Source organism: Thunnus thynnus, chromosome 7 (assembly GCF_963924715.1).
Source record: "Thunnus thynnus chromosome 7, fThuThy2.1, whole genome shotgun sequence".
NCBI lineage: Eukaryota > Metazoa > Chordata > Actinopteri > Scombriformes > Scombridae > Thunnus > Thunnus thynnus.
This window is the reverse complement of record NC_089523.1, coordinates 26,245,421-26,270,089: the sequence shown is the minus strand read 5'-3', so window position 1 is coordinate 26,270,089 and position 24,669 is coordinate 26,245,421. Positions and strand designations below refer to the sequence as shown.

At 40.8% G+C, this 24,669-nt stretch overlaps 1 protein-coding gene across 1 annotated transcript in view; it reads left to right on the top strand.

Moving 5' to 3' along the window:
* The window catches only part of LOC137186341 (protocadherin-16-like), an 83,890-nt gene extending 70,085 nt beyond the window's left edge, over window positions 1-13,805 (top strand). The window contains exons 10-21 of the mRNA XM_067595204.1: window positions 285-1,131; window positions 3,875-4,114; window positions 4,962-5,087; window positions 5,255-5,464; window positions 5,597-6,463; window positions 6,557-6,670; window positions 6,756-6,967; window positions 7,281-7,432; window positions 7,918-8,048; window positions 8,331-8,617; window positions 8,752-8,893; window positions 9,383-13,805. Coding sequence (XP_067451305.1) covers window positions 285-1,131; window positions 3,875-4,114; window positions 4,962-5,087; window positions 5,255-5,464; window positions 5,597-6,463; window positions 6,557-6,670; window positions 6,756-6,967; window positions 7,281-7,432; window positions 7,918-8,048; window positions 8,331-8,617; window positions 8,752-8,893; window positions 9,383-11,973 — 5,919 coding nt within the window. The 3' untranslated portion in view covers window positions 11,974-13,805. The remainder of the gene's footprint in view (window positions 1-284; window positions 1,132-3,874; window positions 4,115-4,961; window positions 5,088-5,254; window positions 5,465-5,596; window positions 6,464-6,556; window positions 6,671-6,755; window positions 6,968-7,280; window positions 7,433-7,917; window positions 8,049-8,330; window positions 8,618-8,751; window positions 8,894-9,382) is intronic.
* Window positions 13,806-24,669: the final 10,864 nt, after the last annotated feature.

Genomic DNA, 24,669 nt, shown 5'->3' with positions numbered 1-24,669 from the left:
CTGGCAGCGACATGCGTATCAGATTAAGTGTGATTAATGTTAGCAGGCGTGTTATTCAGGTCTATAAAAACCTCTTGTAACTGCTTGCATTTATTCTCAGTGAACACATACAATACAAGCAAGTGGACAAAATCTGTTTCTGCTTTGCCGAAAAACCATGAAATATTTTCATTCTTTGTATTGAAAATTGTAAACTTAAGTTGCCACCAGGCATCTAATAAGAAGCATTAGATTCACTGTCATGTTGCTTTGTCCTCAAATACACATTTTTTTTTTTTTTGCAGGTTCTCAGCATTAACAGACCTCCTTCGCAGACCAATTCCCTCTCCATATCTTTCAACTCTGTGGAGGAGGCCAAGCCTGGCTCTGTCATTGGCTCAGTCCGCCTCCATGACAGAGAAACTCCAGAGGAGGGGAAAGTGACCTACACAGTGGTGGGGGGTACAGACAGAGATGGGACCTTTGTTGTAGATCGTCTGACAGGAGATGTGTACCTGGCTCGTCCTCTTGACTATGAACGAGACATGCGCTACACCCTGCAGATTGAGGTAGATGACTTCTCTCAGGACCCTCCTAGCAGCACCCTGGTCCATCTGGACATTGACGTAGAGGACAGCAATGACCACGCCCCTCAGTTCCCTGAGGACCCCATAACTATCGTCATCTCTGAGAGCATGCAGCCCAGCTCTTCTGTCTATACTTTCCAGGCCACAGACAAGGATGGCAGTGGGCCCAATAGCGAGCTGAGGTACTCCATTCTCCAGCAGTGGCCAAACACGCCTGGTTTACTAACCCTCGACCCCTCCACTGGGGTTCTGTCCTTGGCCCAGGAATTGGACCATGAGGTCACTTCTAACCTGATCCTTGTTGTAAAGGCAACAGACTCTGCCCTCGATGCCAGCCAGAGGCGCTGGGGCTCTGTTACAGCGAGGGTCTATGTAACTGATGAGAACGACAATCCACCAGTGTTCAGCTCGCCAACAGCTGTCAGTGTGATGGAAGACCAGCCGGTGGGCTTTGTGGCGCTGTATGTCATGGCCAGAGATGCAGACCAAGGGGAGAATGGCCGGGTGACCTACATCATCCAGTCAGGCAACACAGGAGGAACATTCAGCCTCAACCCTAACACTGGTAAGTCCAGCCCAGTGCCAGCGCAGGAGGTAGTGTTTTCCTTTTATGTCGCAAGGCAGGAAGCCAGGGCATTGAGGATGGGTGTGTGTGTTGCATCTCTAACTTTCTAATTAGTGTTGGCTTTTTTTTTTTTTTTAACCATAACCACAATCTTTTCTTACCTTGACCATACTATAGTTCCCATGTGGTGATATTGTAGAAATGCATGTATTACATAGATTATTTAAAAAATGTTGTTAATGAAGATAATTCTGGATTTTCCGGGTTGTTCTGTTGTGTAAGTCATACATCTGAAAGAACTTTTCCCTTTAAGGTCTTTTCAGAAACAACAGAAAATTGCATTTCTGTTTGATTTCTGGAATATTTGCATATATTTACATATATGTCCTTAAACAGCCAATGCACATGTGGCCCTGGGAAGAAGGGAGGTGCATACAAAGTAAATATAGCACATATTAGCATTGGTTTATAAAAGTTTCATCACCAGTGCAAACAGCAGCTGACTAAAAATTAAGCAATTAGCAGGTAATCACTAAAGGTTTTCAAATCTTATCAGGACTTCCAGTTATTTTATTACCAGTGTCTATTTTCTGGTCCTCCACTTTTTTCTCCTGTTTCGTTTATATTGCTAAAAGTTTCAGCTTGTCCTCAGTCTTTATAATTCCAGCACCTGTTGGGAATTCCAGTACTTTAGCATTACTGTGTCATGCAAATCTCTTGCTCAAGTTGAAATATTTTCAACTAAAGCAGACAAGCGAATCTGCATCTGTTCTCCTCTTTTCGGGTCTTTTCATGGACTTTTTAAGCATTTGTGCCACCTCAAAATTTTGCTTTGTATTGCATGTGTGCTCAACTTTTCACATGCTTGAACACATACTGTTGCCCCCCACCACGATCACCAACCCACCTCTACCATAAATACACACAAACTCTTGTAATACTCTGCTTTCTTCTGAGTACAGCACAACTCTTGCTTCACCTTTCATGACTTATTTCTCTCAGTTGGAGGCCAGACAGACAGAGCAGCCTGCCAAATATTAAACACACACACACACACACACACACACACACACCACACACACACACACACACAACTCTGCACAAGCACACACACACAACCCATCATCTGTTATTGTGGATCTATTCCCATGAAAGACCAAAGAATCTCCTGCTCAGGCTTCTGGGAACCATTAGAGAGGGGATCAGTTACGCATGTTTATGTGTGCGCACGTGTGTGTGTGAGTGTGTAGGCATGCACATATGTGTTTGCGCGCTTGCATGAGACTCTGTCACTTAGTCAACGTTGACCTTGGGCTATTTGGTCCTGTGGGCTTTATTGTGGTGTTTGAGACACGTGTCGATGTTAGCTCCGCCTTCCCCTTGAAGTCGCCAACCAGGATGCCGCCTCAAGCAGCTAGTGGATGGAAACATTCAGGGTCTGTCATGCATGTCACTTTTGCTTCAGTCCAGTGTGTGCACTCATCTTGAAGTGTTTTCATGCACACTGGTTATTTGTTAGAATCATGACAAAGTTAATCCTTTGAGCACCTGGTTTGCTCCTGTTTCAGGGTCATTGACCGGAGACCTGGGACTATCTCTACACACTCTGTTTTCATTACTTTGGCGTTACAGTTAACCACATAGAGAGAACTATTATTAGGAATCTATAAAGTCATAGAATGAGTCACATTCCCATTATTCACTGTCAAAAGGAAGATCATAAATTCCACTTTTGGTGATTTGGTGAATTGTTTCTCTCCAAAAGACAACATCATTCATGGATTAACACATCAAATGTTGAAAAATGACTTCTGCATATGAGACATGACAAATATGTTTGTTGTCTGAGAAACCTCAGCTAACCCTCATACTGCAGTCCAAAGTGTTGGCGCCACAAACTCCACATAGGCTTAAGATGTTGGAATTGGAAACATCCAAAATGAAATCTTTTCCTTGTTCCCACTGTCTTTTTTTCTGCCCATGTGTTATCAGTGATCAGGGATATGGCAGGATCACAGAGGAGTCAAACTTGGTGAAAATATTCCAGCCAGTAACTCCTACCAGATTAAAAGCTTAGGGGCAAGTTATCTCAGTCCTAGCAAGATACAAACACGCACAAAAAAGTTAAAACCAAAACAGCCCTGGCCCTCTCTTTCTTTAACAGTTGCAGCTCATTTTAAAGCATGAAATTGAAATTGAATCAGTGCAAGCTCTACCCTCTTAGGGCAAGATAATGAAAAGGCAAGGGTGCCCTTAATTTCTACAGAGCACGGCAGGCCTGGCTGTTGCGTGTCTAGAGTGTGTGTTTACTGTTTCTTTCTCGATGGCTGCGGCATTCTCCAATGGAAAATCTCGTAAACTGTGGCCAGACCGTTTGGGCTGTTACAGCAGTGGTGGTGGTGGTAGCACTCAGGTAGGCAAAGCTGTGTGTGTGGTGGAGATTATCTTTGATTTGGCCCTCACACGGCAACTTTTCACACTTGCTTTTTTAATCACTTGACTACACACAACCATGGATAGTGGCATGTTTTATTGCCTTTGATAGCATGCTTTCATACTGTGGTTGTCATGTATAACTGCCTCTGAAAAAGGCTGTAATAAAGTACACCCACCCTCCCACCCACACAAACACACACACACACACACACACACACACACACACACACACACACACACACATACACACACACACACGCACAGGAAATCTCTCCTCACATTTCACCTCTGATTCATCTCTCTACAGGCTCTCTGTCTATTTTCAAACCTCTGGACCGTGAGGAGCAGGACGTCTTTAACCTCACAATAATCGCAGAGGATCATGGGATACCCCAGCACTCATCCAGCCAGCTGCTGTGTGTCCACGTGATTGATGTTAACGATGAGGTGCCCTGGTTTGAGGAGAGCCAGTACGAAGCCCAGATCTCAGAGAACCAGCCTCCAGGAACTAGTGTGTTAACAGTGTCTGCCTCAGACCTGGACCAAGGTGAAGCATACAGTGTGAACTGACTTAGTTACTCCACGCATTGGTACATGTAACATCCTATTTTGTAATTAACAATGGATTCCCAGTGAGCACTGATTTGGTGATTTGCAGGTCAAAATACATTTAGACTGGTTAACACTGGTTGAAAAGTTAATATCTTGGACATATATGTTACATATAACCATTATTTTAATACCATTTAAATGAAAACATCCTAACTACATGTTGGAATATAATATTAGAAATGCTGATTATATGTAGTTACATGTAAGAAATGTCAAAAAAACTTTTCAACTGACTTTAGCCTGGTTTGACCAAGGTGCCATGACGTCTTTTGACCTCTTACTGCATGTGTATCTGTGTGGATTATGTTTTAATAAATATCAAATTAGGCTGCTCCAGCAATTAAATCAAACACGAAATGCCTGTAATCCTGTAATCAGTGTGCTGAGTATGTGTTCACATTACAGACATTAACAGTTGTTTTTAATTGAGCACTATTCAAGAGGGTGGGGGTACAGAAAGGGTGCATTCCCCCGGACTTAGTCAGAAGCACATAAAACAGAAGGATTATAAACTTTCTCTCCAAAAGCAGTTAGTGAAGTAAACAGGTGAGGTTGCCAGACTGCTTTCTGTTAGCACGCAATCTGGCATCCAGACACCTGAAGCATGGCCATCACTGCCAAATGCTTAGACAGCAAAACTAATGAAAAACAAACAAATAAGTACACAAAGTTATTAACAAGAAATCGAATACCTCTTTAAAGTATTGTTTTTTTTGTAAAGTATTTACAGTCCTCAATCCATTCTGTATTAAAAAATAGCCACTGTGGGTGTTTCTCTGTAGGAACCAATGGGCAGGTGACATATGGAGGTATCTCAGAGGAGGGTTTCAGCATCAACCCAGTGACAGGTGTCATAACGACCACTAAGTCACTGGACAGGGAGCTTCAGGAGTACTACACTGTGACAGGTACAGCCCTCTGATGGTCACCATCACAGATAATGCATGCCTTAAGATGACTGCTTTGAGATGCATAATATTAAGAGTTGCTATCTGAAATTCAAATTTGTTATTTGGCCATCACTATTTCTTAAAAATCACGATTAATGCTATTGTCTGTTTTTTTGTGCTAATAGTTTATGCAAAAGATGGAGGCCTTCCCCCAAACTATGCCAAAGCCACGGTGAGGATCAGAGTACTTGATGAGAATGACAACGCCCCTGTATTTGGACGTCTCTACTACAGCATAGAAGTGCCTGAAAATTTGGAGGCAGTGCTTCTTTTCACCCTCCGAGCCACTGATCAGGATGCAGGAGACAGTGGGGAGATGAACTACAGAATTACAGGTGAGGATTTGTTTTGATGTACCATCCAGTTTCTAAATGATCTGTCAAGTGCTCCTATGATTTTACATTTTTATAACTTAGTGTGGTGATGTTGCATACTCAAAATGCTATTTGCCATTGCTGTCCTTGCAGCTGGAGACCCCTCAGGAGACTTCCACTTGGACAGACAATCAGGTGCGCTGTCCACCTCAAGGCCTCTAGATCGGGAGAAGAGAGCAGGATACACACTAACAGTCACAGCCCAGGACCAGGGCAACCCTTCCCTCAGCAGCACCGCCACAGTGGAGGTGACCGTTCTGGACATAAATGACCACAGCCCCCAGTTTCAGAGCAGCAGCTACACTGCAGATGTGTCAGAAGATGTACCTATGGGTTCACTGGTTCTGGAGGTGAAAGCCATCGATCTGGACCAAGGCCCCAACAGCCAGGTTCAATACTTTCTGAGCCATGGCTCCAAGAGCATGTTCATTATAGACCAGAACACAGGCCGCATAATCACAGCAGCACCCCTAGACAGAGAGAGAACCGCCTCTTACACCTTTGAGGTGTATGCCACTGACTCCTCCCCTGCCAACCCACGCAACTCCACCACTCACGTGACTGTCTACATTCAGGATGTGAACGACAACGCTCCCTTCTTCATTCAGGACCCACTTATTGTGAACATATCTGCAAGCAGTGTGTCCAGCCGCAGAGTGCTGGCCACCATGAGGGCGGAGGACAAGGACTTTGGAGCTAATGGCTCTGTGTTTTATCGCTTTGCTAACCCTGTGAGAGGCTTCACCATCAACTCACTGACAGGAGACATCCAAGCCACAGAGAAGCTGCAGACTCTGACTCAAAGCCAGAGGACTTTGATAGTGCAGGCCATGGACCAGGGCAACCCAGCTCAATCCTCCCTGGGGGTGGTAATCATTTATATCAGGGAACAGAGCTACAGGGGAATTCGCTTCTCTCGCACAGCTAGAGATGTCAGTCTGCAGGAGAATGCTGCTAAAGGTTTGGATGATATCATAAAAATGTGAAAATATTCCTCTGAAATGTTTGACTATATAATAAATGTTTCAACAATGTGTGTATTTCATGTCATAGGTACAGTAGTAACACAGACTCAGGCCCAGTACCCTGATGGCTCTCAAACTGGTATCAGCTACAGTCTTTTCAGTGGAAACAGAATGCAGTCTTTTGGAATAAACACTATTACTGGTAAGTGCAGATGGTAACTTACACTACAAAATAATCTTTTCCAAATGTACAGTTTGACTCATTGTTATTTTTTTTTCTGAATTAGGAGAAATATGGGTCCAGAAATCTGAAGGACTAGACTTTGAGGAGACCCCCAAACTCCGCCTTGTGGTGAAAGCTGAGACGGCATCCTCCAGCTCCTACATGGCTGTCAACTTAATCCTCCAAGATGTCAATGACAATTTGCCACGCTTCCAACTCCAGAACTATGTAGCCTACATAAGAGAGGCACAGGGCTACGATTTTCCCATTATCCAGGTGCAGTAGCCTGTCCCCCACAAGTTTATTATGGTTGGCTGTTGTTTGAGCGTGAAGTTGTAGAATAAAAAGCACGCAAGCTTCAGAAATCTGGTTAGTTTCAGCACTGTGGAGAAATGAATGTTCAACTGCCTGTGTTCACAATGTCCCAACTGAATATATAGAAACCGTTGTGCCATGAAGCCAGTTCCATATAGCCCATTATATGAACTCTTGACTTCCATGTTTAATATTGCTTGCTAGTTCATGTTACATCAAAACAACTGTTGCAAATATTTTCTTTTCCAATCTGGGGTCTGGGTCATTTCCTCAGGTTGTGGCAGATGACTTGGATCAGGGACAAAACGGTCAGGTGACCTACTCCATTAGGTCATCATCCATGAGTGGCTTGTTCAAGATTGACCCACTGACTGGCAGTATCACCACTGCAGCCATAATGGACAGAGAGATCTGGCCACAAACCAAGTGAGTCTTTGAACTCTGTTTCCCTTTGATGCAAAACACATCATGCCATGTGATTCACCTCAGATTACCTGTGATCTTGTCCTGAGCATGTTTAATGTTTGTTACCATGCTACTGTTTCGTTTCCCCTCAGAAATGACTTTGACAAGCTCAGAAAATAGTTTGAGTTAGAGAGAGTAAAGAAACGTACAGTGAGGGATGAAAATGGAAATTAGCTGATACGCACCAGAGCCTATCAAAGTTATAGAAAACAAATAAATCAGTGTTTGCCCTGCAATGGTATTTTAAATAGTAGTATTCAAAATAAGTACTGATAAATTCCAGATTTGTAAAACAGTGGGCCCTATGTACTGGAAAAACAAGTATTTTCTAAAGCTCATTCTGAAATAAGAAATATCTTGCTGATCTTGGTGTGGGGTCAAACATTATGCAACTTGATTCTTAAAAATAAAAAGTTCAGACACTGACATTCATTTTGTGGCACCAGGCTTGTTGTTACAGCAACAGACCGAGGAACCCCGCGGCTGGCTGGCTCTGCCACCCTCACTGTGATCATCATCGACCTCAATGACAACAGTCCCATGATTCCTCTGCCTCGGGAGATCCGAGTGCCTGAGGGTAAGTCAGCTTCACAGTGGAAGTTAGTTCAGTGATCTTATCATAAAGCCTTACATCACACTCCCTGGCAGCTCACTCGGCAGGGCTCAGTGAGAAGGGCTATTGCCAAGTTCCTCTGTTCATTTCCTGTCCATTAGATCAAGGCTTTCCAGAACAGGATATTTCTTAATAAAGAGCAAAACAACACAGTTTTTTAAACTTGGCGTCTGTGTGCTTCATTTCAGCAGAAACCTTAATGTTTGCTCTTTCTCTTTTTTGCTTCCCCCTCCTTATCACAAACAGATACTCTGATTGGCACAGTTATCACCCAGGTAACAGGAAATGATGTGGACTCAGGGCCAGCTCTCTCCTACACACTACACCTGGATAGAAACAGCCAGGGCATGTTTGGGATTCATTGCTATGGAGGTGGCGTGTCTCTGACTGGTCCACTGGACTATGAGGAAAGGACGTGGTACACTCTGACTATACGTTCATCCGACTCAAAACATCAAAGCGAAGCCAATCTAACTGTGCTGGTAGATGATGTGAATGATAATGCCCCCACCTTCACCCAGGACTTCTATCAGGTATGACTCCCATCACATACCTCTCTTCACATCTGCACATACTACCTTTTAGAATATTTAAACATTTTTGTTTAAATATGGAAGTATCTGTAATGAATCTATATATATGATGTATACTTTGTGGTTTCCATCAGGTGACTGTAACAGAGCACCTCCCAGCAGGCAGCGCAGTCATCACAGTAACAGCTACTGACCGTGACACTGGGGAGAATGGGAAGATTACCTACAGGGTAATGTCATCAACTAGGGGCGTCTTCTACATTGACCCAAGCAATGGTAAGATTACAATATGTGCAGTTAAAGCTGTTTATAATTGTTTTCTAACCAACTTGCCTTAATTACCCTTCATAAAAATCTTATCCCCTAAGGCTTGGATTTTGCACATATTTTCAACACATATTGCAAAATATTTAATCATTTTGTTAATTAAAATCCATTGAAAGCCGGATTTAATGTTATTTGCTTCAGATGGCTTGCTTCAAATACCATCTGAAAATGAGTATGTTATAAAAGGAGTATTTATGCCTCAAGCTATTCTGTCTCCTGTTCTCAAACACGATTCCTTTGCCTCAAATAATATTCCCTCTAACTTCATGTGCCCAACCTTGCTACAGTATTTGCGAAAGGTAATTGCAATCTAATGACTCTGTAATAGTTGACCACCCTGTATAATAAGCAACTTTACATAATGAATATGATGACCTCTGGACAGAAGATTAAGATGAAGTTGCTCTGTTTATGACCATGTTCTTTATTTCCTTACAGGTACTCTGTTCGTCAACCAAAAAACAGAGTTTGATTTTGAGAATCCCTCCATCCTTGTGGTAATTGAGGCTCGAGACCAAGGCACTCCGTCCCTTTCTTCCATTGCCACTGTCCAGGTTCAAGTGTCCGATGTCAACGACAATGCCCCAATCTTCCACCAGTCAGAGTACAGAGCCACTGTGTCCGAAGATGGACTTCCTGGATCCACTGTTCTAACCTTAGAAGCTGTGGATGGGGACCTGTCCCGGGATAATTGTGGTTTTGACTTTGCCATTGCCAGTGGCAACTCAGGTAATGCCTTCCAGATTGAGAGCAGTGTGCGCTTCTTGGAGGGGAGGGGCTTCCAGACAGTTGGCAGTCTGATCCTGGTGGAGGAGCTGGATTTTGAAGCAATGCCAAGTTATAACCTGACTGTTGTGGTATCAGATCGTGGGATCCCTCAGCGTAGCTCCAGCGTGCCTATCCTCATCAGCGTTACAGATGCCAATGACAACCCTCCAGCTTTCAACCGAGCAGAGTACAGTGTGGTACTGAGTGAAGGTACGGCAGCAGGGACAGAGATCTTGCATCTATCTGCCACTGATCCAGACTCTGCTCCCAACGGAGAGGTGCAGTACTTCATAAGCTCAGGGGACGAGACAGACCTTTTCCAGGTGGATCGGTGGACTGGTGCCTTGAAGCTGCAGCGACCTTTGGACAGTGAGAGGCAGTTGTCCCATATGATTGTTGTCCAGGCCACTGATGGTCAAGGACACTATGCCTTGGTCCCGGTCAGTATTGAGGTAAAGGACATCAACGACAACCGGCCCTTCTTTCCCCTCAAACTAGTAACTGCTAGCATCAGGGAAAATCAACCCCAGAATGCCTTAGTTACAATGCTGCATGCAATCGACCATGACAGAGGTGTTTTTGGACAGTTGAGGTACTACATGTTAGACAACTCTAAAGATGGAAGAGATGCCTTCCTTATTAACCAAACTTCGGGAGAAGTACGGACTCGCTCTATTTTTGACTTTGAGAAGGCAAACTCCTTCCATTTTATAGCTGTTGCCATAGATGCTGGCAACTATTCTGCTACAGTCACAGTGCAGGTTTATGTTACAGGGGAGGATGAATATGATCCTGTTTTCACCTCCTCAGAGTTCTCATTCGAAGTGCCTGAAGGAGCAAAGAAAGGTCAGATCATCGGCAAAGTGCAAGCCAGAGATGAGGATGGAGGCGTGGATGGCATTGTTCTTTACTCTCTAGCAGACAGTTCGCCTTATTTTGAAGTCAACAAATCAACGGGTGCAATTTCCTTAAAGATGGACAGCTACAGTAGACATGTGAGCCGCTCTAAAAGAGAGTTGCGTCTAATGACACTGGATGTGACTGCCCACAGCCCACTTGAGGCATCTCGCATAGCAATGGCCAAAGTTACCATTGATGTGACCCATACATCTTTCGGTCTCTCCACAGACATGAATATGATGCTTATCAGCATCATTGCTGTGTCAGTTGGGACAATAGTCATACTGATTATAATTGCTGTGGCACTAGTTTTTGTTAAATTAAGACGCCAGAGGAAGCAGCAAAAAGCAAACAGACGAACACCAGCATCAGGCACCATGCTGCACAAGCTTGATGAAACAAAAATAGCAGCAAATGAAATAATTTACCATCAGACCCTTCCTGGATATGCAGCTGATCCGAGCAGCAGCAGTGGGGGTCCGTACACTCGTGGGGGATCCCTGGATCCCTCTCACTCCAGTGGGCGTGGCTCAGCTGAGGCAGAGGCAGCAGAGGACGATGAGATCAGAATGATAAATGAATACCCTCGTGTGTCAAGTATTTCCTCCTCTATGCAGGAGCGCATCTCTGCCCGAGGTCCAGACTCTGGAATTCAGCAGGATGCAGATCAGCTATCAGATGTGTCTTGTGAGCCTTCCATAGATTGGTTCAAAGGGAAGAAACTGGGCAGCCTGAATGATACTTTATTGGCTGGCCAGGTGCCAGTCTACAGGGATGAGGGGGGTGGGTATGTGGGTGTGGGACGGGGACTCAGCATCTCCCACCCTAAAGACTATACTTTCCCAGAGGATGGAAAGCCTGCTGTAGATGGCTCCCTGACAGCCATAGTGGCCAGTGATGAGGAGCTGAGGGGCAGCTATAACTGGGACTACCTGCTAAACTGGTGTCCCCAGTTCCAACCCTTAGCTAATGTTTTCACTGAAATAGCACGTTTAAAAGATGAAACAGCTCCTCCTCACCCTCGCAGGTCATTTCATCATAAAGCAAAGGCCGAGTCAAGAATCGACCCTCCACCTCTCATAACCTCAGTGGCCCACCCCGGGGCCAAAACTGTACCTCCGAAGCCTGCCGTAGGGAGGACATTCCCTCACCTGGCTTCTTTACGGAGATCTCCCATCAGTGGTGAGGGATCCATCTCCTCTGTCGCCATGTCTCCAAGTTTCTCCCCCTCCCTCTCACCACTGGCAGCACGTTCTCCAGCAATCACACCCTTCAGTGTCTCACAGGGCCCCTCTGCATCCATGATTAGCACAACTGAACATAATCTGGAACACAGTGAGGAAGCAGAGCTGAGAATTTAAATCAAATCTTAAAGGTGAACTAAAACTGAGTCATTGCCGTCCCAGACTTGTTCTACTGTATGACCACAGGGGCTGCAACATTAAATGAGTCAATGCTCTTGTTTCAAGGGAACAAGTAAACAGTATTATACTAAGCAGTCCAAATAGCTGAGGTTGTGGTGCTTAATGAAGAAAAACGGAACTACATGACTAACAGGCCAAAATGGACTATGCCTTTTTTCTTTGAAAGAAACTCCTTATTCTCCTGTTGATCAGTGTTCATTTGCACATTCAAATGGGAATTCATACATGATGTCAATATTTTGTACAAAAGCATTGTCTATATTTTTATACTTACATGTGGTTTCTGACAAGAAATGGCATTAAAGTGTCAAAAGGTTGCTAAAACCTCAGAATATATTTCTATATTTGTATATTTGTAGCTTGTACTGTATACTTGTTTGTACTGTAAGTTGGTTTTATCTCTCGTAATTCTCAACCTTGTGGTTTTAAATGAAGTTCCTCATTAATGTTTCATGAATTAGGATTTATATTGTAAATATTTATAGAATATGAGACATCCTTGCTTGAACAAATAAAACATCAGTCAGAATAGAGTATTGTGTGATCAGATTTTCTACGGATCCAGTGTTTGATCTCACATCAAAAGGTAATCATGAATGTGAAATACTGAAAAGTTGTCGTAGTCCTCAACACGTCATTTCATTTTCTGAAGGAAAATGGAATTTGACATCCAATGATCCTGTCCTCCAGGTGACCTGGCTTTAATTTATCACAATGAGCCTTATTGCTTTTCATTTTGCTTTCTGATAATAATTCATGTGAGGGAGATTCCACTGAGCAGCTATGTGGTAAATGTAAAATAGTTTGCTCCATCAGCAGCCTAATCATTCCATAGAGTGTAAACAAATCTTGGTAATTTGTCTACTCATCTAATGTTCCTAAGTAAAACAATAAGAGACATTATTAAAGCTCCAAATCAGTGTTATGCTTACACTGACATTTGCAGCAGGGTTTTCTTATTTCTGTTCAAATTGTGTTGTACAGATCAACTGAAAAAAATGAATGTTGCTTTGGACCATGTTTGTCCCTGTTTCACAATAGTACCATAAAGAATACTATATGGATTAAAGGTAAAACTAACAAATGTTACATACAATATGATGAAAATATGAAAAAAAACTGTATATTTATGAATGTTCAAACACCACCGGAGAATGTTTTTCTAGTTAATGAAAAGAAATTCATATCATTTACATGTTTAGCCATAATTCACATAATGCTCTTACACAGATGCCTATACGCCATAAATACATTCATGATCCTAATTGTGGTTTTGGCAGCCTTTACAAAATAAAATGTGTAAATTTATTTGCATTAATAACTACCTAGAGTCCTGCCGTGGCCTAAATGCAAAAGTTCCTCTCTCCTTCAAATTATTAAAAAAGTATTTTGGCTTAATGCCCAGTTTTAGACACTTGATGACATTATTTTAAGCAACACTAACAATCTACAGTATTTTAATTTATTGTGTAGGTAGACCTCAGAAGCTGAGAGGCTTTGTAAACTATTTACATTGATGCTATTTTGACCATGGCCAAATATACTGTACATGAACACTACCTAACTGATAGAATGAAGGTACCTTGTTGTCTGTATTGTTTTGTATTGGACAGTGTTACCTGCCACTTAGTTCTGTGTTTGTCCAAACTGTGCGGTTAATGGTGCCATAGAGAAGAGAAATTCCTCCAAAGTTCACTCATATCATTCTAGGCTTGTCTAGAGAAATGTTTTGAGCAAAGTGCCTGATTAAAGTACTTATGTGAACACAGTATGGCTTCCGTTGCATTTTTCTCAACACAGAGTGATGGTAATGCATGAAAATGAATCACAAGATTGTAGTTATAATGGGCAATTTAATCCACTGATATATGCATAGCTGTATGATTTTTTTGGATTCCAAGTTTCAAAAAAGTTCCAAGATACCACATATCTCAAGATGCCAGATGTCTAACAGGCAGACAGTGATGTGAATTGACCATTGTCTTACCCATAACCCATGTGTGTTCATGAATTGAGTTTGTCCAGTCACTGATGTTTTGTTGATTTAGACACCTTGAGAAGACTCAACAGTATGTTCTGGCATCCAGTTCCAGTTTCCAGCAGTACCCCATAACCTCAAGCTTATATCTAGTCAAAACACCTCAATGTCCCAAATGCTGACCTGAAAGAGACAAGTTCAGTCCCAATATTGTACCAATCCAAACATGCTTCAAGTGAACAATATTTGATTTAATGATAATTTAATTTAGAACTTGATAGGACTCACAATCACTGCAGTAAGAAGTCATTTTAAGTAATGGCTTTACAGATGCCCTCATTTCTGCTGAAAGCAGAAACGAACTAAGAAAGACAAATTTCCTTCAGTCCAGTAAATGTTCTTACAGAATCCTTTCCAGCACAGATGAAAACAAAACACAAGCACAAACTGAAAACCATAAAGGAGCCTTTTGTTGCTTCTCATGAGATTCTCCAATCAGCTTTATTCATTTTTTATATTTTTCTGTTGAAATTAGTGTAAGACTTATTTCCCTCCTGCTTTTTGTGCTCTAATGCCCATCCATAGATCTTACCGATAATTATCTTCAAATTATGTTTCAGACAAGCATTAAGACTTGGAACTTAGACGTCATTCATCATGTAACACTGATCATACCCAGGTCGAAGTCTCAATTTTTTTAATCTTTAGGCGTATGCAACTGACATTCTTACAACAATTCCAAAGTTATTACTCTTCTCTTATTGTCCCTGCATTTATCTTTGTTTTGCTACTTTCAAAATGTCAGCGTGTTCCTCTCTTGTTACTAATTGCCCTCAATTTCTATTCCCCAGACCATACAACACAAGCAACAGCAGGGCGAGGTAGAGAAAAGTGGAGAAGTTGTACTTCTATAGTCAGAGTTTAGTATCACAAGAATGGTTTCATATTGTACAAAAAGCCTCTATGTTTAAAACTTAATACTGGTTTTCAAATAATATGTTTATATAACAAAAGCAACAACGGAATAAAAATCTCTATGGTTGTTTCAACCCAATTAGCTTTTCATCAAACAGCAGAAAGTAATGTAATATTTAAACTTTTCTCTTTATTAATACATTTGTTAGAGCTCATCTCAACTTTGATATTTCAGAAGGAAAGCACATCAACAATGATACTAAATAGTGTTATTTTTTAGTAACCAACTTCAACTGTCACGGGAACTCATTGCATCACACATATTGCCCAAGGCTAGACAAGACTCCCGCTGCCTGATGAAACAGAGCTGAAACTGGACCGGTGCTGTTTGTCCGCTCCAAGGCCTGCCTCCAACTGGTTATGGAGCTGCAACCTAAACCCTGTGGTCCTGAGCTATTATACACACTATTATACCCACACACACACACTGAGGTGAATTCATGTGCTTTCTTTTTCTTCTCTGGACTGGAAATATGGGCAGGCTGAATGGGACAGCCTGTTGATAATACACTTGGCCTGAGTGTCATAGCAGAGTCAGGTTATGAGATGAATGCTGTGACCCAAACCGAGCACCTTGGATCAGAGGCCAGTATATACACAACAGAACCTAGATGATATGAGTAAGAGGGCAAAAGCCAAGTCATTACTCAAAGTTTAAATTAAAGGCTATGGGTAAACCAAATGAAATCTATCATTTTCCCGTCAACACAAAGTGGATACACAGGAGGCTGCTCTGTTAACATGCAATCTTCAATGCCAGGCTGCTCTTTTTTCTTCTTTTTTCTTTAACCTTAGTGTTTCTTATAGAGTTGTCAAAGCTGTCATGCTCATATGATACTGAAAATCCTTTATTTTGCTGTTCTTTCAACAGCCTTACTCAGCTGTTTATTGAGTTTACTTAAATTCTGACATTGTTAACATGGATGTTATTCTCATATTTGTCTTTTATGACTTTTGGTTCTAACAGGTTTAAGGTTGACAATTACTGTACCAGGAATTCCCATTAAAAATTTGAAAACACACTCATTTGTGTTTTCTTTCACGGTTTTATTAAGCTACCTGTGTTCATGCTGTTCACGCTTAAAGCAGCATTTTCACAGAGGAAGCATCCAGCCTTTGAAATCCTTAAACCTGCTTAGGAACAAACGTGTTATTTTTATTGATCAGTTCCACACTTAGATCAAAGAATATGCTAATCAACTAATTTCATGCACTGTTTAATAATTTTTTCCCTTTGTTTCCAGTAACATCCTGAATAGATGCAATTTTCTCTTTTTCTTGCAACACAGTAAGAGAACGAGTTATAATTGCTCTGGAGGCATTATGCACTTTGTTGACAGTCAAATCTGTAGCATTTTTGAGGTGTTTGGTTTTAGTGTTGCTTCAAGATTCAGCTGCAGCTTTTTCCACTTGTGTTATATAAACAAAAGCTGTAGAAGTTGCATAATTACAAGATTACTCTGATGGCGCCTCATTGGTAAACATATTGTTTTTCTGTTTCGTAAGCAAGATTCAGAGATATGCCTCTAAACTGCGAAGAGCCTATGAATCTTTGAGAAGGATTTCAGTGTTTTCCTTTTTAATTGTCACGACTTCTCGCATATCACTGTCTGTAGCATCTGTAGCATCACATCAGAAAAAAGTATTAAATCTTTGGAAAACCATTTGTTTTCTCTTTGTAAATTGTAATCGACAGTTGCATATCCAAGTTTGACTTCAGCCTGTGAAAGTATTGTATCATTTCCTGTTAGTACAAAGTAGAGTTCTTTGACTTTTTGTATACTAACTACAAAAAAATATACAATGGAAATGACTATATTTAGTATGTGGCATGGAATTGGGACAGATGGATTGTCTTAACCCTTTTTTACACATTTTGTACTTGAATTTCTTTGTGAGCTTGACATGACGGAGGTTTGGCAAAATTACACTTCATGATGGATTACAAACTCGATCCATTACATAACAGAGTGAGCTATCTTTACATCAAGACACAGTTTCCTGATTTTAATCTATCTGATGTTATTTAATAGGCCACCTGAAAATAGGTGCATTAATGTAGTTCTAGGAAAAATATTGTAGATTATACAGTGAAAAATTATTCTTGGCAATCAAATCATTTACTGTATCTCACCATCTATTGGCAGACTAGTGAAACAGTAATTGGTTAGCAAGAGTTCAACAGGTTAGGCCTTCAAATCACCCTCAAAGATGGTAATCTTTTGCTCAACACAACAATGTTAGTATTCACTATTCAGAAATTGCCTGTTTGCAGAAAAATAGACTTGTAGTCAAATTTGATTTGGTTGATTTGGAATTGCGGGATAATAAACAGAATCTAAAATGTACCTTTCCTCACAAAAAGCTATTAATGTGTGAGCTTTATTGAAAAACATGTTAAATATAATAGCACTACTTGGCTATTATATTTTTGGCTCAAAAATTGGGGCTTTTGGCTCTTTTTGCTTTTTTAAGTGTCTTGCGAAACAGGTCAGCACAAGACATCATTGTCCTCTGTTGTTGATTAGTTGAAAATATAGAGAGAAAGACATAGTGGGGAAAGAACTGGGAGAGATTTGAAATATTGGGAGTTTGCTGAAATGTTCATGGGTGGGAAACTTGATTCCAAAACGGAGATATTGGCCAAAAAGTGAATTCTGAAGCCTGAAATCTCAGTTCTAGGCAAAATACCTCTCTCTCTATATATATATATAATTATCACAATCATCATGTGCTTTGGTGATATGAAAATGTTAAAAGGGAGGTAGAAATATGTATGAATTTGCTTGTCAAGTTAACTTCATATTAACTAATAAGTAGTAGAGATACATTGAAGGCCAATCCATTAGTAAAATTACTGGACTTTCAGTTGTAATTTACAATAAACACAAGTACAGAATTCCTGAGATTCAGTTTAACACTTAAACCTACACCTTTATGTGGTGCTGAAACAAAATTTAGACACCTTCTTCTGTGGGGCTGCTTGTTTAATAAGACACTGGGGCACAGGATGGGGACCACATGGTGTCACATGTTAGGGGACCAAGAGTTCCTTGCAGCATGCCTACCTGTCATTAAAGGTAGCCAAGAAATTAACCCTTATTCAGATTTTCCAGAGAAGTTTCATGCTCTTTCGCAGCAGAGGGCTTGTGTAGCCTTGAAGGCATAATGACTATAACGACTGGAGGATATAATGGGTTTAACATGGCTCTGCAGAAGAGCTTGTGCCATGAGTCCTTCTCACTGTCTTATGTTCAAAAGCACTTTCTATAATGAAGCTACAAAAATAGGCAGACTTTCAAAGGTAGTTAACCAGGGCTTGATAGTGTCTTTCTTTTTTTTTTACAATCTAGGCAGTGATCTCATCTTGATGACATAGTATATGACGTGACAGATAAAAAGATGAATACCAGCTGCAGAGATCAGTCAATTGTGAAGTGAATCACAGTGAAGGATATGGGCTTGCGGACATAAGGAATGTGAATCTGTGCATTCGGGTGTGAGCTTCTTTGTCTGAGGGCCCTTTGGTAAGGATCAGACTCTTCCCTGGAGAAGCCCAGGCTACCATCCAGTTAAAATGAGGCCAGAACAGAGAGAGGTCTCTCTGCTCATGCTTGGATTACCCATAAACCCCTCATACCTGCAGCTTGCACGGAAGTCTCTGCTCCTTGTTCCCTCAGCAGAGGGCTAGGCTCCAGGGATGCTCCATCCTCAGCTACCACAATCCTTTCTCCAAACACTCCAGAGAGACTTTTTTTTCCCCTCCGATCCTCTTGTCTCTTACGAGTTCTGTTTTTTCCCCTGCTCTCTCTTCAAGGTCTTGCCAGGCTACTTGCGTGACTAGAGGGAGTGGAAAAAAAGGTTTCAAAACCCATTGGCACGCGAGCCCCAAATCTATTTTAGGAGAGCGTTCTTTTTTTCTTTGAAAACAAAAAAGCCACAGGGAGAAATAGGCAATACTGGGGTGAAGGGGGTCTGTTTCTCATTTGGCCAGGCCTGCCTCCTGTCCTGAACCGCCAGCGTCAGAACCACAGCACTATGGGGAAAGAGGGTGGCTCAGACTAGGGAGGAGAAGTGTTTTTCCTGCGAAACCACGGCCAAAACTATGGACCCTCATCTTAGCCCTTGTCACTTAGCAACCAGCCCAACCTGCTTCCCATTACTAGGCCATCTGCTTGTATTTCAGGCTTTACTTTGTTTTGATTTGTTTCGCCCCTTTTTAACTTTTGTCTTAAATTCGCTGTGATTAAATTACTGCATTTAAATTCGTCCTTCATTGTTAATTCATTTTCATTAGGTATTGTTTGGTAGCTCTGCTGCAGAAGCATTTACTGCAATGCAGCCCATGGCTCAGTTCCATTTTGCCCCTGTGATTTGTTGCAGTAATTGTGTACAGCGGTTTGTGGAGAAGACAGACCTTGAGATAGGAATTCAATAAATTATGTATGAGGCGTTTATTGTGTGACAATTGTGAATATGTATTGTTTTGGCTTGTTTGTAAAGCAATATATTCAAAATACTGTGCAGTGATACAACAGCTTTGAATTTTGTACATTTAACAGGAGTCAGTTAAATTTCTGACCCATTTCTTTGAAGCAACTGTTACGACTGTAAAACAATGATGTTGGCCAGCAATAAAATTACCAGCTGCACAATAAAAAACAGTATTTATTTGACAGCAACACAATTATTGTAATTTTCGCATAATTTTACAACTGGCATATGTAATCCTTTTTGATTGTTGATGAGGATATTTGTTTATGCCAAGAGAATATTTCCTTTGTTCTGTTAAGAGAGGGTAGAAATGACATAAGGTCTTGTCTGAAAAATAATAAATTAAAATGATGATGATGTAACTTTTTCTAATCCTTTATGAAGGGCTACAAGGCTGACAACTAAATTGATTTTATAATGACACCAGTTGTAATTATGCCAATTTGGGCAAAAGATGCTGCAGTCTGTCAATGTGATGGGCCAAAACATTATAGTATGAATGAAAATGGAGAGCTTTGTGGTTGTAGAGTATAATGACTCACAGAAGTGTGCTTCTGCGCTGATGACGAAGTGTTTCCCATCACTGATTCTGTGATGGGAAATTTCTTGGAGAGACTCAGGAAAACCACTGTGCCCTCAACCAATTCTGTCCAGAAAAACTCTTTTCCTATTTCCATACACTGTACTATAGCCGAGTACATGGCTAAATATCATAATGTGTCACTGTAGGCATCTGAAGCCTGGTGCTGCTTTGTTATCTATTCAAAAGTCTCAAATGCTAAATTGTACACATCTAAAAGAAATTTGCAGTGCACATACATGCTCCCACACCAAAGAAACCTAGTGATTGTGGAGACCCCATGATTCCCATGCACTATTATCAAGGCCAGACCTTTAATTTTCAAAAGACTTTACCTCATGACCCACACAACATTTGCTATGCACAATCACGCTCCAAACCGGAAAAAGAAACTTATTGATGTTGGTATTGATTTAAGTGGCTCCATGGTGTTTCTCTTGCACCGCTTTCTACCACTTTGGCTTTAACAACTATTGCGTTGTCTACCCAGTACAATAATCACTAACAGGTACTAGAGTTCTGCAGTCTATTTAGTGCTTTATCTTTACATAGCAAATACTTGTTTGCTGCTATATTGATGTTCAAATTGTCATATATTGGACATTGAAGCTTTTAAAACTTTACACAACATGCATGCAACAGTCATGATATTATAAAGTCTAGCCTAGGTATTCCTATACTGTGATTTCCTTGTCACAGCATTAATGAATTCACCATTAACTATTAACCTGCACAGTTTATGATGTTGTATATGGTATCGTTGTAATCCTTGCCCATCAAAACATAGGGGTAGACATCACTTTTTCTGTGTTATCATGTTTGGTTCAGGAGATATGATGCAATATACATGATTAGGTTATGGCGGAAAGTAAATTGGTTGCCATGGCCACCACAAGGTGTTGGTTTGCGATGGCTCCATTTCTGAAAATGTTCAGGGCCCCAAACTGTACAAGTGTGCCAAGTTTTATGCTTTTATGAAAAAGTGAACATATCACCTCAAATTTGGCACATATCACCTGGACTATTATATATAAGTAAATGAACCTTTATTGTATTCTTGCATCTTGTTTGACTATATCACCTTAACTGAACAACACCTGGGTGAGTGATTTTTCTAGGAATTGTCCTTTTGATATTAGGTTTGTTATTGTTATTGTTGTTAGTTTAACACCAAACTTATGCTGAAGGTCAGAATGACAGTCATGTTTTAGAAAGATTTCAGAAAGACAAATCTAGCTCTGACTAAGGTTGATTAAGGAGAAGATTAAGCGGGATTATCATGTGTTTATCTGTGTCAGCCCTAGATGAAACAAACTAGACAAAATACTAGACCAAATGATTACATTTTTAAATCAAATCTTTACCCTTGCAACATTGCACACAAGGTTTAAAATTAAAATTAATAAAATAAATTATTTAATCATCTATTTTATCATCTATTTACTTTTTGCTTGAGAATGTTTACAACCTTGTTTGTGAGACTTTGGGTTATTTTCATTACTTCAACATCTCTATGGGAATCTGGCCTTGTGATAGCCAAAACCTTTGGAAAGTCAGATTGATTGAATACAAACAGATTCCAGCTCCATCCCTCTTGGTGAATCATACAAACATGGGAAGAAACACTGGTTAGTACAAGTCAAGTCAAGTCAAGTCAATTTTATTTATATAGTGCCAAATCACAACAGAAGTTATCTCAGGGCATTTTCCACATAGAGCAGGTTGTGACTGTACTCTTTAATTTACAGAGACGCAACATTCCCCCATGACCAAGCACTTGGCGACAGTGGCAAGGAAAAACTCCCCTTTAACGGGAAGAAACCTCAAGCAGAACCGTGCTCTAGGTGGGCGGCCATCTGTCTTGACCGGTTGGGTTGAGAGAGAAAGAGGGAGGGAGGGGGAGAGAGGAGAGTAGTAGTAGTACACCGGTGCTATAAGAACAACCACAGGCAGTTTCACAGAAAAGCATTAGATATATTGAAATCTCAGAAGTTTCCCCACTTGATGATCAGCCAACCTACATCTCCTGCAGAGTATACAGGTGCCGAGGGAGAAAGATTATGAAGTGTCCAGGAGAAAAGTGGCCTTAAAATGGCACATAAACATGCATTCCAGACAGATTTTGTCTGATAAACCAACACCAAACTCCAACTGTTGTAACTGAGGAACTTTGCTTTCAACACCTGCTTTAACAGATATCTCTACCTTCCACCACTCTCCATCCAAGACATATATCTGGGACTATGAAAACATGCGCTGACAGGTATAAGTAAGAAGTCCAGAAGAAGGCCTGGGTCATTTTCATTTTTCTTCTTATCAAACTACAGTATCATATCTTAAACTGCACATATTTTACTTCGACAATACCACATGCATTCAGCAAAAACCTTATCATGTTTAGTTTTGCCTGGTTTTCAGTTGTAAAAATCTGTCTGTGACTTCACATACCAGTTCCACAATCTTGACAATCACTCAGGGTTTTTAGTCTTGTAGTATTGTGTGTTATGTTGATCCATGAATAGCCGATGACCCTCTAAACACACTGGGAAATATAGATTATAAAAACAAACATAAATGGGCTGCTGTCAGGGAATAGGCTTAGTAATCTTTATACGTTTATCTAAGAAGTTAACAAGTACGGCTCCACTGACAAAGATAGTTATGGATGGCTGAACATTTTCCAGTTTGGCTACCTGATTAAAACTATAAATAAATATCTAATCTCTGATGCTAATTAACATCCTGACATCAAAATACACTAAGGCCTAAAAGGGACTTCCAGGCAATTTGGATTTAAAAGCCGACTAGCAGACTGATGAACAGATTTCTAGATCTTTGTTAAGACCCCTCGCCTTTTAAGGTCTGGCTTTATAATAATTGTGTTTTTCCTTTGTGTTGATGGCATGGAGCACCAGTAAAGCATGACTGTGTTTGTGTTTTCTTTGAGCCAGAGAGATACCACCTGGCATAGCTGCCAGCCTTGAGATTTGAACAGTGGACTGACATACTTGCACACTTTCTCTCATTTACATATGATACTTTGCAGCGGGAAAACGATGGGGTACAATAATAAAGTTGCAGCCAAAGGGGCAAGAATAATTTATGATGATCCACAGTGATGTTTATATCAAATACGCACACTTTCTACCGCTTTGAGGATTTATTATGGTGTACACGATGAATCGAGAACATATGGCATTGCTTAGCTGCCAAGTGTTTTTTCTTCCCCCTATGGCTCTCTATCCTCAGAGCTCAATGAGGAGTGGTGAGATTGCTAACATTGAATGGGGATGTTCGCACAAAGGTGCACAGTCACACAAGAGTTAGTGATTAATGTGCTTTCCTCAGCTAAAGCTCTTAAATTTCCCTTATTGTCATTATCATTTCTGTTCAGTACACACCACAAATGCAGCCCACATATTTTAGCTGGAAAAAATCTATTTAACTTTCCACATTAAAACTTTCATATAAAACTACACAATGACTCCAGGAACCTTTCTCAGCTGAAAAATAGACACAGATCTTTGGCAGTGGTTCCTTTATCCTCCTACTCCTGGGAAACATGAGGTTTTTTTTGTGTGTTTTAATTCTAATCAAGACCTGACTTACACCTGGGATGCCAGGTGAATGCAAGTAACTGCAATTAACTACTGGGGGTTGTATAAAACAAACTCTAGACCCTGAGAACCAGCATTAGAAAGCCCTGCTCTATGATCTCCCTCACCCAAGTTTACCCCACGTAAACCTGCATGTTTACAACAAAACAAAAATGTCTATCGTACATCTGCTACCACTGTCACTGCATGGCCAATCACACATTGACACTGCTATTAGTATCCTGCCATTTAATATGTGAACAAACCACTCATCTGTTTTTCCTGTTTTGAACTGCCTTTGAATTGCCACAATGTGCTTGCTGAGAATTTAATATAGCTTTTATCAATGTCCTCTTTGCTTGCCATCGGCCAACTGTGTCACATGATTACACCAATTGGGTTTGTCACATATGCCCTTTATGGCTGCATGTTTCCAGTTCATTTCCTTGTTTCTGTCATGTTTCAGACATTAAGCCCTTAGACTCAGTTGTTGGCTAGTTCTTCTGTTAAATAGCTGCCGTAAAATTTGGAAGTGACTGAAAGTTCCAGTCTTTCGCCTTTCTGCTCTACTAAGAATCATCCTAGCTGAACCTTTTCACTGCATCACTCTCTTGGTTTGTATCTTAAGCATATCAAAGTGATTGACGACGTTCTGCGTGAATTGAGGCAATATGGCCACTTTGTGAATTGCTTGTGACACTGGAAAATGAGGATGTGTCTTAATGTTTTAAATCATAACTGATTTTCCTGCAGCATTTTCCCTAATTCTGAAATTTGGGATAAGTTGTGGAAAGAGTTCAGTGCTAATTTAGTCACTACATGGGAAACATGAGAAGTTTATATGCCCATCGTACTGCTGGTTATTTGTCAGTGGTCTCACAAATGGCTGTGGGAGCCACAAGTCTTATAAAATAAGAGGCTGAATAATTAATCATTTAAGCAATATAAATCAGGCAGTGAAGGCGAGACACTGGTAATGAGACAGACATGGTGTACAATATACATATGAA